The 15,821-nt window shown below is 54.0% G+C and overlaps 1 protein-coding gene across 2 annotated transcripts in view; it reads left to right on the forward strand.

Moving 5' to 3' along the window:
* Positions 1-13,058, forward strand: part of RAMP1 (receptor activity modifying protein 1) — a 39,030-nt gene extending 25,972 nt beyond the window's left edge. For both annotated transcript variants that reach the window (XM_074364605.1, XM_074364604.1), the window contains one exon: positions 12,470-13,058. In XM_074364605.1, coding sequence (XP_074220706.1) covers positions 12,470-12,725 — 256 coding nt within the window. In that variant the 3' untranslated portion in view covers positions 12,726-13,058. The remainder of the gene's footprint in view (positions 1-12,469) is intronic.
* The last annotated feature ends 2,763 nt before the right edge of the window (positions 13,059-15,821 follow it).

Raw genomic sequence — 15,821 nt, forward strand, 5'->3', positions numbered from 1 at the left:
GAGAGGGAGCAGATGCTGTGGCCTGGCCCGTGCCAAGCTCAGGACACCAGGCTGGGTCAAGAGCTGCCTGGTGTGGTGGCCAAGCTCAGGGTTGTCCATCAAACTCTGTTTATATCTTCCCGAAACACAGGAAAACTGGTGTCCCCTCAGTGGATAGCAGTCACCTACAGGGGTGGGGGAGGGGGGATCACCTCTATGGGCATTGGCTCCCTGACCTCTGTCTTAGCCCTGGGCCATCTGTCCAGATGGAGCTACCACAGCTCAGAGACGCTTAGTCTCTTGCCCAAGGACACACAGCAGTTTCTCAGGGCAGCTGGGCCAGGTGGAAGCTGCAATCCAGCTTGTGCTTGTCTGCCCTTGCCACACGCCCTGCCCGGAGGAGGGGCACCCTTCCGCATTCCACACAGGGCTCTACGTGGCCCAACGTGACCCAAAGCATGCCTCCAGGTTCTGGACGGAGGGTCGGGTTGTGGGGCCAGCCCAGGAACATGCATAGCTCTTGGTGTCCAGACTATGGGCCAGGGCTCTGAGAGGTGTTTGTATCTGGGGGCCTTGGGACTCCCTGCTGCAGACCCCATATCCAGGCAGGAACCGCAGATGTCCCCGGGGCTCCTCTGTCCACATTGCGGCCCTAGGGCGCCCGGGCTGGAAGGGACAGTGACCTCCAACACACCCCTCACCCCGGCCCCAGCCTCAGGGAACGGGGCTTAGACACATCAGCCTTGTCACGCGTTAACTGTCCAGCACTGAGCCCTGCCATGTGCCTGTCCAGGGCGGGGGTGCTGCAGGGACCCAGCAGGCATGCCCTGCCCTCCCTGGGGTCACAGTCCAGGGAGGAACATGGAAGCCAGTGGCCAGCTGCACCAGGGTGAAGGGGGATCACAGTAGATACGGGGTGGGAGGGTCACGTGGCGCAGGGATGTATCCCCGAATTACTGAGTTGGAGGCAGGGGATGCATAGGCTAGAGACCTAGGGCAGCAGGCAGGGGGGCCCTCTACCCCCCTACAGTAGAAGATGCTCCCCTTTGGAAGAGGAGACATGAAATCCATTCCGGCCTGAGGGTCATGGAACAGGTCATCCTAAGTGGGTCCTGAGAGGCAGGCGGAAAGAGGATGCGTAAGAGGAGACAAGTGCAGACTCCCGAGGCCCAGGGTCCCCTGGACGTGTCTGCAGGGTGGGGGTTCCGGCGGGGCAGGCGGAGAATGAACCAGCTGGAGGGGAAATGAGGACTTGGGTGAAGGGCCTTTGGGAGCCCTGGGTTCCTGCAGCCCCTCAGGGCCTGTCTGTGCCGTGGCAGTGGGGTCACTGCTGTGCAGCGTCTCCCAAACTCAGCTGACCCCAGAACTCCACCCGACCTTTTCTGTTGTGGGGTGTTCCGGGGCTGGGAGAGCCAAGCTGGCTCCTGGCCGGGAGGGGAGAGACTGAAAGAGGAGAAGGCAGAGGCCTGGGGTGGGAGGGAGGATGATGAGAATGAGTCCAAAGAAGACATGTCCCAGAGGGCAGGGGGGTCCCACAGTCCTCCCTGGCCACCGCTTCCACCGCCATTCAGCAGATGGTGCCTCCGGATAGGCTGCGAGTGTTTCGTGAGGAGTTTTTGCTTCCTCCCCAGCAGAGGAAAAACTGCCCAGTTCCATTTGTCTTCCTCTTCTTGCCTTGAACCCTCCCAAGGGTCTTTTTCCTCTGTTTTATTCATACTATTCATTTTCTGAGAAGCTGGTGTCCGGCCACCTCGCTCTGCAGGCTAGGGGATGTGGCTGGGGGATATGGTTCCCCAGGGAGCTGATCATGAAGGCGGGAGATGGAGTTTGCCTGTGCCTTTCAGCGGGGTTTGTGTGAAGCCCATGGAGTTGTGTTCTGTATTTCCTGGCCCGAGTACCTGTGGAAGCCTAGCGTGTGCTCACAAAGGCTGTTGACTCTTGGACAAGTAGGCAGCCGGCGGTTCCCACTGCTTCCCGGGAAAACGGGTTTGCCAGGATGTCAGAAGTCCCTGACCTGAGGGGATAAACTGTAGTCAGAACCTTGGAAAAATTCATCTGCAAGTGTGTGTTTGCACGCAAGGGTCATACTGATTTCAAAGCTTTCCTGCTGGGACGTCTGGTAGGTCAGCCCTGGGCTGGCGGAAAGCCGTGACCACTTCAGTCACTTGGTCTCCTCAGACTGTCCCAGCTCGATGGGGTCTCTGATCTGCCTGCTTAAGGGAGAGCTTGACTGTACAGGATCCGCCTGCCCCCCTCTCCTACTGCCAGTCCCAGGGGTGCAGGTGAGCTCCAGGTGCACAGCCGGCTGGGGTCCCCTAGCCCGGCACACGTTCCCAGGTGACGTCAGATACTGAAGGAAAATGGTTGGTTTTTTTTTTTTTCAAAGTGAAATGGTTTTAATCAAACCATTAACAAGACTTCCTTATACACCCCCCGCAGTGTCAAGAAAAACAAAAGATGCCCAGTCCTGCGCTGCCTCCATGGGCCCACCATGGGTCTGTGGGAAGAGCCCCCACGTGGGCTTGGCTGTCCACCTTGAGGGCCACTGGGCCTCTCCTGTCTGTGGTCAGAGGCCCTTTGCAGCGAGGAGTTGGCCTGGCTCGCTCACTCCAAGCCTGACATAGGCCAGGCCACTCCGTGGCTTTCTGTCACCAGAGGAAGTAGCCCCTCCCCGCTTTGGAAAGGCTCTGCGGTGCCCGCTTATGCAGCCTGGGGTGGGAGCCCTGACACCAAAGGTGGGAACCACAGGGAGAAGATAGGCCTGACAACCGAGAAATTAAATAAACGGATCCCGGACCGTAATGAGCACGCCTCTGGGGTTCCAGTCATAAGTGCGGTGTTTGCCGTTGGTTTGAGAGACAGATTTTGATCCCATTAAGAGGAAACTCTTTGTGGTTTACAGGCTGCGGGAGTTTTCTTGAATCAGAAATGAACAGTGAATTTTATCAAATGCCGTTTCAACAGGTGTCACAATGATTATATATTGTTTTCCTTTGATAAATCGAAGTGTGACTTTATAGAACAGCATTCCAGCACTCCTGAAATAAGCCTACTTTAAAGCAGCCTAAATGGCTAGCTTAAATGTGCTAGTGCTTTAAATAGGACTTGTGTCTATTTATAAGCGAGAGTGGAGGACATTTGTTGCTTGTGTGTGGGCCTTCTGAGGCCCGTGGGCGGGCCATCTGGGGAGGTCTGGGGTCAGGGTTTTGTTTACTATGTCAAAGAACTGGGAAACTTGATGTCTTTTTCTGTGATCTTAAGAATTTGAAAGAACTGCCCGAGTTTGGCATCTTCTGTGAAAGCAATTCTTTAACAACTTTTCTGTCTTTTTCTTTTCAGATTTTCTACTTTTTAAGTCAAGATTTGATAGTTTATAGTTTCCCAGAAAGCATCCCAGTTCATCAAAGGTCTTCCAACTGTTAACATACATTTTTTGCATGTTAATCTCTTATATATTCTCCAGTCTTTTATCTGTGTTTGTATCAATTTGCGTTTTCTCTGGGTTTTTTTCTGGATTAGACAATCCAGAAATGTAACTATTTCATTGTAGCTTTTCTAAAGAATCAGCTATTAAATTTACTTATGCGTGGTTTTTTTTTTTAAGTATCAATAAATATTAGTTTTAATAATTATTAATGCATTTCAATTATTTGCCCTGTGGAGAGATTTGTCTTGTGGTTCTTTTTTTAAAATGTCTTGATTTGGATGCTTACTTCATTTATTTTCATTTGTTTGTGTTTAGTAATAAGATAATGTACAGCTGCGGATTTTCTCAGAATTCAGCTTTGCCTGGATTTCATTTATCTCTACATGCAGTATTGCCATTCTTTTTTCTTAACAGCCTATAATTGAATCTTTAAATCCTTGTTTGACCCCAAAATTATACACGTGATCTTTCATTTCTAGGGATTCAAGTTTTTTTTAATTTACCCTATTCTTACCAATTTCCAGTTTCTAATATTGTAGTCAAAGATACTGACTTAAACTCTCCACTTTGAGAATTTGCCAAGTTTTTCTTTGCTGCCCAAAAAGGACCCAGAGACTTTGGGGAAGATTGCTGAATCTCTGTAGGACAGAAACCGAATTGGGTTTATTCACTTATTTTCCGTTTTCAGACTAGTTTCTGTTTACCTGACCTGGAGAGGTGTGTTAAGACTTGGTTGATTGTGTTGTGGTTATTCACAGCCCTCGGCTATCTGCATCCTGTGGAGCGAAGATAACCCTTTCTCAATGTGAAATGCCCCTCCTCCTGTTTATTGCCTTTTGCGCCGGGTGGTACTGTGTCTGCTCAGAGCGCCACCCCTGCCTTCCAGGCCGCATCTCCTGGCAGGTCTGTCTCATTCTCTTCCTTCAGCTTTTGTTTCACTCTCCTTTGAGGTGACTGCTCTGAACTGGATGAGTGGGATTTTGTTTTCTTCTTACACTCTCCCTGCCCTCATGATGTTTGCAATCGAGTTGTTGAGACCAACAGTAAATAATCACAGGAGCTAAGGTACAGGTACAGAATAAGACATAGCTGTGAAGGAAATCCCCCCGCCTGACCAGGGATCCAAATGAGGTTGAAGCACCAAAAAAGGCCTGTTTGAGGAAGTGATGTTTGCAGGATAAAGATATTGGCCTTGTAAAAACAGAGTTAAGAGCCTCCCAAGTAGAAAGTGCAGCATGTGCAAAGGTCCTGAGGCAGAAACACCAGCCAGGCTGGTTAGAATGTGGCTGGTGACAGGGAGAGGGTGCAGTTGAGAATGGAGAGATGGGGGCCACATGAGGGCTTTTGAATCCAGCACAGGTGCAGCAGGGAGCATTGAAGGTATGGAGCAAAGGTGAGACATGTGGGCAGTGGGCTGGGGGAGTGGGAGGGCAGAGGTGAGGGCCGCGGCTGAGAGAGCCATGGTGGACTGAGCCCAGGACAGCAGAGAAGGGGAAAGCAGGGGAGGGGCTGATGGCTGCCCTGACTAACTGGGTGGGGGGAGGGGAGGGATGCAGAGATGCCCAGGCCGCTACCCACACTCAGTGCAGAGAGGTGGAAGCCAGTACTAGAAATGCGGGTTGTATTTACCCATCAAGACTAGTCGCTCTGCCTACAGAGTGGCAGAGCCACTGGTCACAGTGACAGAGCCGCAGGAGGGGAGGGGACCCCTGGAAGTGGGGGGGATCCGTGGCAACTCAGAGGCGGCAAGGCTTCCCAGGCGTGAGGTAGGGGCATCCCAGGAGTCCGGTGTGTTGACAGCCCGATGTGAACAGGACCAAGGCTTCAGGTGGGGGTGGGGATGTCACTGGTGTCAGATGTCGCAGTCACAGGGCGAGGAAGGAAGGAGCGCCTTGGAGCTTGGACGACCCTCCCCTGGTGGGAAGGACCGGGGAGCCACGCGGACAGACGCATCAGGCTGCTGATGGAGAAGTTTCTGGAGCCCAGATGGAGGCCTCGACCGCGAGGGGCGAGGGGGTCGCAGAAGAAGAGGGTCCCTGGGGAGGAGGGACCAAGGAGCGGAGGTCCCGGGGGCCGGGGCGCCATCTGGTGGCCTCGCCCTTCCCGCAAGGAGGCCGCGGGCCGCGCCTGGGAGCCGAGGGACGTTGGGCGCATGGTACGGGGAGCCGGCGGGGATGGGTGCCAAAGGGGGTCCTGCCCTCGAAGCCCACCCCTGAGCCCCTACCTATCCCCCAGGCCCTTCCTGACCCCAGGTCCGGGCGCCTCTCGGAAGCGGGCATCTAATCCTAGTAGCATCCATGGACGGCAGCGATGTCCTTTCTACCCAGGAGGCAACCCAGACCCGAGAGGTGGCGAGTGGTGGAGGGAAGCCCCCCACCTGCCCAGGCCCTGGGGACATTTGCGAAACAAGAATGGTGGGGCAGGCGGAGGCGGGGATGACTGAACACCCGGAGTCCTGCCGCCTTCCACTTGCGCCAGGGTCGTTTACGGGTGAGCGAGCTGCCTCATCACGTTGCTTGGAGGGGCCCAGCCCCCGCATTACCGTCCTGAGCAGGGCAGCCGGCCAGGTGCCCCCAGGACCTGGGAGGGGAGACCCAGAGCTGCTTCCCACACGTGGAGTGGCCGGGAGAGAACCACCTGGGCTGTTAGCAGAGGGCAGGAGAGGGGGTGTCCCCATGGTGGGGGACGCTGCTCTGCCCCTGGGACAGGACTTAACCCTGGGTGAGCAGGGGCACCGCAGCCCTCTGAGCCCTGGGCCCCTGCCAGACGTGGAGAGGAGCCACCGCCCCCAGCAAGGGGAGGCCTGCCGGGGAGCAGGGGCTGCGGGCCTCCAACAAGCCTCTCTAGCCTGTCTCCCCACTCGGTCCTCCCAGATGATTGGGATTCAGAACAGCACACCGTCCCCTGCAAGGAAGGCCTCCTGCTGTCACAGATATGAGGAAATGAGCGCCCCATGGCTGCAAACGCAGTGACTTCAATGTCCTTTTCCCTAAATAAGCTTTTAAAAATATAATTACAAAAATAATGTATGCTCACGGTAGAAAACTTGGAAAATCCCCCAAAAAGTGGAGATAAGAGAATAAAAGTACTTCCTTCTACTGCCCTCTAGTGGTGATAACTCCCCTTAACATCCTGGGGTCTTCCTAGCCTACGTAGACCATTTGATGATGAAACCACATTGTTTATATAATTTGGTCTTACCTGCTTCTTTTGTTCAACATAAATATTTTCCTATATTTTAAAATTTTCTTCCTAAATATCATTTTAGTAGCTACACATCAGAAGCTCATAAGCAGTTTTTCTCATCGCTGTTCTATTTGCTTTTTTTTCTAATTAGAATTCTGTAACAGACGTCTTCTTACGTTACTTTTGTCTACATTTCATGTTATTAACTTAGGATAATTCCCAGGAATAGGATCACCCAGGTAAAGGGTATCCATGATTTTGAAGTTATGGATATATAATTTCCAAATTGCTTTTCAGAAAAAAGAATTCTACCAGTTTACCTTCTGTTAGTAATGATGCAAGTGCCTGCCTCATTTCTCTGTGCCCCTGCTAGCATGGGTATTCTCGTTTTGAAAATGGATTGTATTTGGATGTTTGCTTCTTTTTTCCCTAATCGTGAGGTTGAACTTTTTTTCAGATGCCTATTGGTCATCTGTATTTGCAGAACTGTTCAGCCAAACGCATCATAAGTACTGCTGTATGTTGAACCTGCCCACACACCTCCCTAGCGATCTGACCCCCCATGTCAGTCTGGCATTTTGACAGACTCCTCAGACCACCCTCAAATGGGCCACGTTCCCCTGCACCTGCTCTGACTGCCAGGATGCCAGGCGGTGCCACCTCCCTTCATCCCAGCAGGTATTTAAAGCTGCTGGAAGCCACCCGGCTGTGAATTGTCCCAGGTGAGTGGAGGCAAATACTGGTCCAGAGAGAGTAACCGAAGTAGTGGTTCCTCCAAAGATATTCTGAGAACTTAGACTCACGTGGCCTGGTCAACGGCTGCTCGAGTTTGTAGAGCAAGAAAAGGACACTTAAGGGGCCACACCCCACTTGTCCGGAAGAGGCAGTGAGAAAACCTTCGCCTACTGGGCTTCTGTTATGTCAGGCCCTTGGCCTCATTTAACTTAATCTGCCCAGTGACCGTCAGGCGGGTCCCTGTCTCTTCACTTGAATATATGGAGACCACGGCCTGGGTGGGTGAGATGAGGCCCCCGGGATCACTCAGGATAAGAGGTGGGGCTGGATTTGAACCCAGTTCTGAGGGGCACCAGGGCCCGACTTAGATACTCCACATCAGGGCCAGTCAGGGCCAGCTGGGGGACAAGAGTGACCACAGGTGTCCCCAGAGCAGACGACTCCCCTGTGGGCATGAGTGGGCACCTTCTCATCAGCAAGCACACACACACGAATCCTGGTGCCAGAAGCCTTGACTTGGCACCCAGATATACTGGAAACATTCAGGAACATTCCAAGCAACGTTCACTTAGGGGCCCAGAATAGAAAAGCCCGGCCAAAGAAGGATAACTATTCCATGACACAGGAACTGAAAATAGAGGGTTAAAGCAAGAACTTTGTTTCAAGCTTATCTTTGCCCCTTCAGTCCGTACGATGTTCTCTGGAGCAGAAGGCCGTCTGTACTCTGAGGGGAATTATTCGATCACATCCTCGCTGACAGAGCTCACAATATTTATTGAAAGTTTCAGCTGTCGCTTCTGTATAAATAAACAGGCTGAAGTGGGCAGCCAGCGGCGCACTGGAGCTATTTGTGGACGGGGTGGCTCGGCAGGCGGGAAGGATAGCTGAAGGAGCGCAGCCCGGTCCCAGAATAGCCCACGGCAGGTGCGGCCTCGGCGTGGGGCCCCTTCCCGTCCCCGCTGGCCGGCCCAGGGGTGGCGACACCCCCTTCTCAGGACACCCCAGCTGCCCCCCTCAGACAGAGCACAGGGAGCAGCATGTAGGATCGGGGGTCTGTCTCCGCGTCTGCTGAACACCGAAAGCCTCACGTTGGTTTGGTGGGTCTGAGGTGAGGAGGAAGACAACCGTTGAGACCAGTGTTCCCAGCGTGCAGTGGTGCAGTTGGTCAGCATCTTTTGGGCTGGACTCTGTGGGTCTTTTAACAATGCCTGACCCATTTAGCACTTACCCTGTGCCAGGCCCTTGACACGCACTAATTCATTTTCTCACAATGAGACCCAGTCTCTGTCTGACTTTTCCCACTTGTTTTCCACCTGCAGTGAGTCCTTGTTCACTTGTGAAAACCACACGCCCCTGCAGGCAGGGTCCTGCACGCCCTCTGATGCCTCCTTGTGTCCCATCCACTCAGCCACCGCTCAGTGGGCCGAGGGAGGCCGCGCGCGCCCGGAGTAATGATGCAGAGGGCAGTTAGGGCAGGAGAACCAGTGACCTGGAGATTTAGAGATTTATGATTGGGGTTGAGGGGTGTTGGGTCCTGGAGGGGCCCCCACCTCTTCCATGCGGCCTTACGGCCCCTCCCCGAGGGTCTCCTCACTGTTGATTTCTGGCTTCTGTTCCATTTACTCACTTCCCGGACTAAAATTAAGTAATGTTTTAGAGTCTTCATTTTTACTGTTTAGGGAGCTCTTTATTTCCTTCTGTTATATTCTTTTGTTAAAGAACTTTCTTGAACGTTTGTTGTAGCACAGGTCTGCTGGCAATGAATTCTATCAGCCTGTTTTTTTCCTGAAAAGGTCTTTATTTCAAGCTCATATCTTGACGTTTTTGCCAAGGGTAGGATTCTGGGTAGACAGGAGTTTGTGGGCCCTCCTCCCCCCACCAGGACTTGGAAGATGTCATCCGCTGTCCCCTGGATCACAGTCCCGGTGAGAAGTCTGCTGTAGCCACATCATTGCTCCCCTGTCGCTGTCTTTTTCCCTGAATGACTCCAAGATTTTGGGTGGGGGGGTTCTTTCCCTTCATCTTTGGTTTTCAACAGTTTGACTCTGATGTCTAGGCGGCTGTTTGTCGTTGCTTTGGTTTTTGTCCTGTTTAGACGTCTCTGGCCTTCTTGGATTTGTGATTTGATATGTCACTATTTTTGGAAAATTCTCGGCCATTATCTCTTAAATATTTTTCCTGTGCCCCATTCCTCCTCCATGTTTTGGGGCTGAAATTGCAAGTTGGAGTCGACATCATCGATAACGCTGTTAATGTCCTCGCTTCTTGGATGTTCTGTGTTGTTTTTTTCAGTTTGGGTAATTTCTCCCGACCCATCTTCAGGTTCACTCGCTGTTTCCTCAGATGTCATGTCTGCTGAAGAGCCCATCAGAGGATTCTCTCCGACATTGTGCAGTTTTTCCCAGCATTTCTCTTTGACTTTCTTACAGTTTCCATCTCTTGGCTAATCTTCTCTGTTTGTGCATATGTATTGTCGACCTTCTCAATTAGACCCTTTATCCTGTTAATCGTTTTTTAAGTCCCTGCGTGATGGTCGCCGTGTCCGATCATCTCTGAGTCTGGTTCTGTTGACTGCTTTATCTCTTGGCAATGGGTTGGTTGTTTCTTGTTGCTTTTGAACAAAATATTCCTCATGTTTTATTGGATGTGGAACGTGCACGTGAAGAACAGAAGACACTGGCGTGAATGGTACTGACGTCTGGGAACGGGCAAGCCTCTTCTGTCGGGCTGTTGGTGTGGGACTTAAAGTCAGTCTTGTGAGGAGTTGAGCTGGGTTTGGGGTTTGTTGTTGCTAAAGTTTCCTTCTGAGCACCGCAGGCCTCAAATACCTCCAGCAATGGGTTACTATTGCCTTGTGCTCACGGTGGGGCTAGAGAACTTCCCCCAGTGTAGTGCGACCCCCTTGCACACCTGTGCCACAGAGGGGGTCTCTCTCCACCTCCCTGTGGCAGGTGACTGTTGCTTGTTACTCTATGTCAGGTTTATATTGGGAGCAGAGGAAGGGGTTCCCTGTGTCCTGGTCCAGCCTCAGCTTAGAAAGGCCCTGTGTCCTTGGCCTCAGCAATCCTGTACCTCCTCCCTGTGGAAGCCAGACTCTGCCCTGTGTCTGGGGTCTTGGGTGGGAGATTCCTGCCCCTCCTGCAGTGGTGAGAGACCTCTGTCTGGCATCACACAGGGTCCTCAGGCCAGGACAGTCTCCTGCCCCTCTCCCAAGGGAAAAGAGCCTTTTTTTCCCCAGACTTCTCACAGCCAGAGTGTGTCTTCTTGGGCCCTGGAGTTGGCAACTGTGTCACCCCTCCCTCAGCAGCTCAAGGCTTTGCTTCCTGGAGAGAAGGTTCTGGGAAAGTGGGACGGGCTTTGGGCCCGTTCAGCTGCACCCACTGTTCCTCGGGATCCGCTGCTCTTCCTCCAGAGACCCAAGGCTGTTGCTGCTTAGGCGAGAAGGACTTGGGAAACGCATGGTGTTTGTGCCTGGCCCCGAAGCGGCAGCCAATCCCCTGCCTGCCCCTTACCTTTTCTCACGAGAGCCCCTGGAGCCTCATGGGAAAGAACAGAGAGTCAGGGAATGGGCAGCCCATCTGGGGCCCCAGGAACCCCAGGCTGACCCTCCAGCCCACACTTGGCTTTGGGCAGGTTGTTATTAGGTAGCTGGGGTGGCAGCTGTGTCTCGTTCCATGTGCTGCCCTAGCCGAGCCAGTCCCTGCCTTACTCCTCCTTGAAACTCACATTCCTTTGCTGCCTTGGAGTCTCAGCTCACTGATGGATTCAGGAAAATGTATGGTTTTGTAGTCTATTCAGCTTTTCTGTGTGTGTGTGTGTGTGTGTGTGGTTGTTCATGTGGGAGCAACACTATGTAGCCTTCTCTAGTCTAAGCAGAAGCAGAAATGACTCACCTTCTGGAAACTACAGTTTAATTTCCCCCAACATTGAATCTTCATTTATTAACAATAATTTACTCAAAAAATTAAACAGTGACTTGATGTGATCCAGTAATTCCACTTCTGGATTTAGAGCCGAAAGAACTGAATGCAGAGACTCGAATAGGTGTTTGCACCCGTGTTGATAACAGCAGCGTTTGTCACAATAGCTGAAATGTGGAAGCAACCCAAATGTCCATCAGTGAACGGATGGAGAAAATGCAGTACAGACGAGCAACAGAATATCACTCAGCCTTAAAAAGGAGGGAAATTCTGACACGGACTGCAACGTGCCTCAACCTGAGGACATCGTGCTAAGTGAAATAAGCCAGTCACAATAGACAAATGCCGTGTAAGGGCCCAGAACAGTCAGATTTCATAGAGACAGAAGGCAGGGGGCTGCCAGGGGCTGGAGGGAGAATGGGGTTTAGCACTTAAAGGGGACATTCTGTTTGGAAGTGAAAGTCGTTCTGGAGACAGATGGTGGTGATGGTTGCACAATGCGAGTGTACTGAACGCCACTGGACTGTATAGTTAAAAAGGTTGAAATGGTAAATTTTATGTTATTTATACTTTACCATAATTTAAATAAAACAATTTACTGGTTCTTGCCATGTGCCAAGTATCTTCTAGGCACTGGGATTACAGAGGTGAACAAAACAGACAAAATCCCTGTCCTCATGGCGTTTACACTCAGTAAGCGAAATCAGTACGTAACCCACTACAACGGGAGGTGAGAGCGCTCTCGGAAAGCTCCAGCGGGGGTGGGAAGGTGGGGGTGGGAGTGAAGGTAGGCCTCACGGTGAGGCCTGTGGACACCCGGGGGAGATTCCAGGCTGGGGGGTGGGTTCTGCATGGAGTGATGGGGACAGCAAGGGCCCATCCCTGAGAGCGTGTTGCCCCAGGCTGCCTCCTGAAGACACTCGCCTGGTCCACCTTCTGGCCTGCCCTTGGTGCGGCATCCCAGCTCCTGAAACCCCAGGGACTGGGAGGGACGTCCCTTACCCCAGCTTGCCTTCTGGGGTCTGGGCACATGCAGCACATCCGAGAAGCCCCCACAGGAACCAGCCAGGACCTCGGTCTCTAGAGCCAGGGTCACTGCCTCAGGGCCGCGGCTTCGGGGGACTCACTGCAGTGGGGGATGGGGCGGAGTGCTCCCCGCTGAAGCCCCTCCGTGGTCCTCTGCCCACCAGGGACTGACGGCTACCTGCTTTTCTGTCCGCAGGAGCTACGAGGAACTCTCGGACTGCACCAGGCACGTGGCGGGCTTGCTGCACTGCTTCTGGCCAGGCGCGGCGGTGGACAAGTTCTTCATCGCCGTCCACCAGCACTACTTCAGAAACTGCCCCGTCTCGGGCAGGGCCTTGCGGGACCCGCCCAGTAGCATCCTCTACACCTTAATCGTGGTGCCCATCCTGGTCGCCCTGCTGGTGACGGCACTGGTGGTCTGGAGGAGCAAGCACCCAGAGGGCATCGTGTAGGCCACGCCCGGGGGGCTGCCTGCTCCCTGAGGCTGTGGGGCAGGCCAGGAGGTAGGGCACTGGGGCCCAGCCTGGGGGCAGAGCAGGCCCCCAACCTCCTCCCCTCCTACCTGTGAAGAGCTAACAGCAGGATTTCCAAGTGGTCATGGCACAGGCGTTGGCCTGGAAGCCACCCTGGGAAGGGCAGCGGGCACTGGGAGGGAGCAGGCGTGACCGTCAGCATGTCTGGGCAGCGTTCGGAACTTCTCCCACTGTTATAAACCACCCGCAGCTCGGTTCCAGCCTCTGGCCAGACTGGTCATGAGTAGCTTGTGATTAAAGGATGTCCCTGAATGTGGGCAGCGTCATTCCTTCTGGATGTGCATCGTGGGGAGCAGGTGGGGGGGAATCTCTGGTCCCTTTGGAGTCCATTTTTCTCTGACAGGAGGAACCACAGCAGGGACCTTTGTGGGGGACGACGATGGTGAGGCCCCACGTGACAGTGGGCACCATCTGGGCACTGAGGGTGCTCCTGCCGGAGTCCCCTGCCTGCCCCCCACCCCCACCATGCTGTCTAGAACCGCTGGCTCTGTGGGGGCGACTCGCGGACAGGACCAGCCAGTCTGCTCTGAGGCCCCTCCCAGAAGGTGCCTCGCCAGCCCCCAGGCCCAGGCACTCACCTCCATTCTGTCCCCCTGGGTTTCAGCAGCTATTTCCTAGCACCCCTCCAGGCTGCTGCTGCTCCCCAAATCACCATGCTTCCAAAGCTCCCGCCTATAGCCAGGCTTCCAGAAGGTTCGGGGTCTCTGAAGGGAGCGCCCACACTGTCCCTCCCGATGACCCCTGAGCTCAGGTCCCTCCTCGGAGGTCCCTGCAGCCCTCAGCCTGCTCCAGCCTCTAGCATCTGCAGCCCAGGACCTGCCCCTCAGGCCCGTCAGCCACCCCCTGCCCCGCAGGACAGCTACCCAGACACAGGGCCCAGGCCACGGCCCTTGGGCGATTCAGCGTGAACTGACCAAGGAGAGGGATCCGAGCAGGCCAGACCCCAGGTGGCTCCCGGGGCCTCAGCCAGGCCCCCCACCATCCTGCCAGGGTGCACCCATCGTGGCAGGCCTGGGCTGGGCACCGCCGACAGTTCCCACAACGGGTCTTCTCAGGAGCCCCAGCAGCAGGATGCGGGTGGCCGCGCCTCGCAGGCGGGACAGAGGGCGCTGAGGGCGGCCATCCGTCGGGGCGACCCGCGTCCACACTCAGGGCCCGGGGCCTGCCCGGCTTCTCGCCGGTCCGGATTCCGGGGCCAGAGCTGCCGCCTCGCCTCCCCGCACCGCGGCCCGCCCCCGAGCGCGCGGACGCCTCCAGGAAGGGAGCCAGGCGGCCCTAGTGTCAGGATGGCTGCGGGACCTGGGAGGTGGAGGGCGTCCCGATGCGCCTGGTCCTCTCAGAGCAAGGCTGCGGTGCGCACAGGAGGCAAGACGGCGCCGCCCACCGCCCAGACACACGTGCGTTTGCTGAAGGCACCACAGCGCCTGTTCCCCTCCTGCTGTCTCGCGGGTCATTTTCGGGGATCCCTCCCCTGAACTGAGGATTCCGACCCCCGCGCCCGCAGCCCCTCCTCCCAGGCCCAGCGCCTCCCTAGGGCCGAGCCAGCCACCCTTCCAGAGTCAGTTCTAGGGCTGTGGCCTCATCCAAGACCGGGTGCCCGTCTTTGCACACGCCTTGCTGCCGGAGGTAAGTGGTGTGTGTGTGTGTGAGCTGTGCAGGTTGTGAGCTGCGTGTGGGTGTGCGTGCACACAGTAGCCTGCAGACAGGAATCGACCTCCAGTTTCCAGTTACGGCCATGACTAGTCAGGTGTGGCTTGTTGGTTAAGTGAGGAGGGGGAGGAGGGCAGGAATGGAGGCGGGGGGCGGGGGGGGGAGTCGCCCTTGGTGGAAACACATCTCCAGCCTCCTGTCTTTCAAACTGGCCGCTCACTTCTGCACCACTGACCTACGAATATGATTTTCCAGTTTTGACCAAAGAAAGGAACCTTTTGCGGGACAGCAGGAGGGCACTTGCTTTTCACATTTCAACATGTCGCTCCTTGGGACCGTTGTCACATTAAAAAAAAAACGGACTGAGGGGAACCAGTCACTAAATGTCAAAGGATGGTTTCGTGTGGAAGAATGTGTTTTCAGAGCCCCCTAACCTAAAAGGTCTAATCTGAAAGTTGTCACCAAACGTCATAAAGTTCAGAATGTTGTGCGTTCTGGAAACACACGGTGTGCCTATTTTTAAACCTTTGAAAGTGTATCTCCCACAGTCACAGGCTATGGGGAAACATGGTAACACCTGACAGAAAAGGCCACGTGCAGGCTCAGGAGAGCCCTCTCAGTGCCCACCCACCGACCCCACGGCCCTGCCCCCTCCTGCTCATCCCTGAAGCTGTGCAGCCCCGGGGCCCACCTGAGGGGCGCCGTGTTCATTAAGCGAATGTCTGACGGATTCCAGGTGAGGGGCTTCTGGGCTGAGGGGTGCTTCCTGGAGGAGATCCCGGGCTGCCGCGGGTTCTAAGAAAGCTGGGCAGAGCCACTAGACAGGAGTCCTGGGGGAGCAGGCCTGCTTTGACCTGCCCGCCCCCCAGTCTCAGAGAGGGAGCATCAGGGAGAAGTGTGGTCTCAAGATAAATCCCCGATGGGTTTCACCCTCAGGAGCCACCCCTGTAAAGCCCAGAGTGCGACACACACCGTGTGCTGAACAGTAGTTGTTGTTAAAACACTTTACCAACAGAATGAACACTAAACAATGCCATGACTTTAAAATTATCCAAGCTAATGGGAGAGAACAGTGATTGATTATTTTTAAGTTAGTTTTTCTGGTTTATGAAATGCATATTAAAGTACACAAAAATTGGGTCTTGATTTTAGAGACAAAATGTTTTTTTCATTGAAGTTTAGTTGATTTACAATGTCATGTTAGTTTCTGGTATATAGCAAAGTGATTCCGTCTGCTTATCCCAAACTCCTAATTTATCCTTCCCCTCTTTGGTAACCATAAGTTTGTTTTCTACGTCTGTTAGTCTATTTCAGTTTTGGAAATAAGTTCATTTGTATCTTTTTTTTAGCTTTCATATATAAATG

This window comes from Camelus bactrianus, chromosome 5 (genome assembly GCF_048773025.1).
Source record: "Camelus bactrianus isolate YW-2024 breed Bactrian camel chromosome 5, ASM4877302v1, whole genome shotgun sequence".
NCBI classification, from domain to species: domain Eukaryota; kingdom Metazoa; phylum Chordata; class Mammalia; order Artiodactyla; family Camelidae; genus Camelus; species Camelus bactrianus.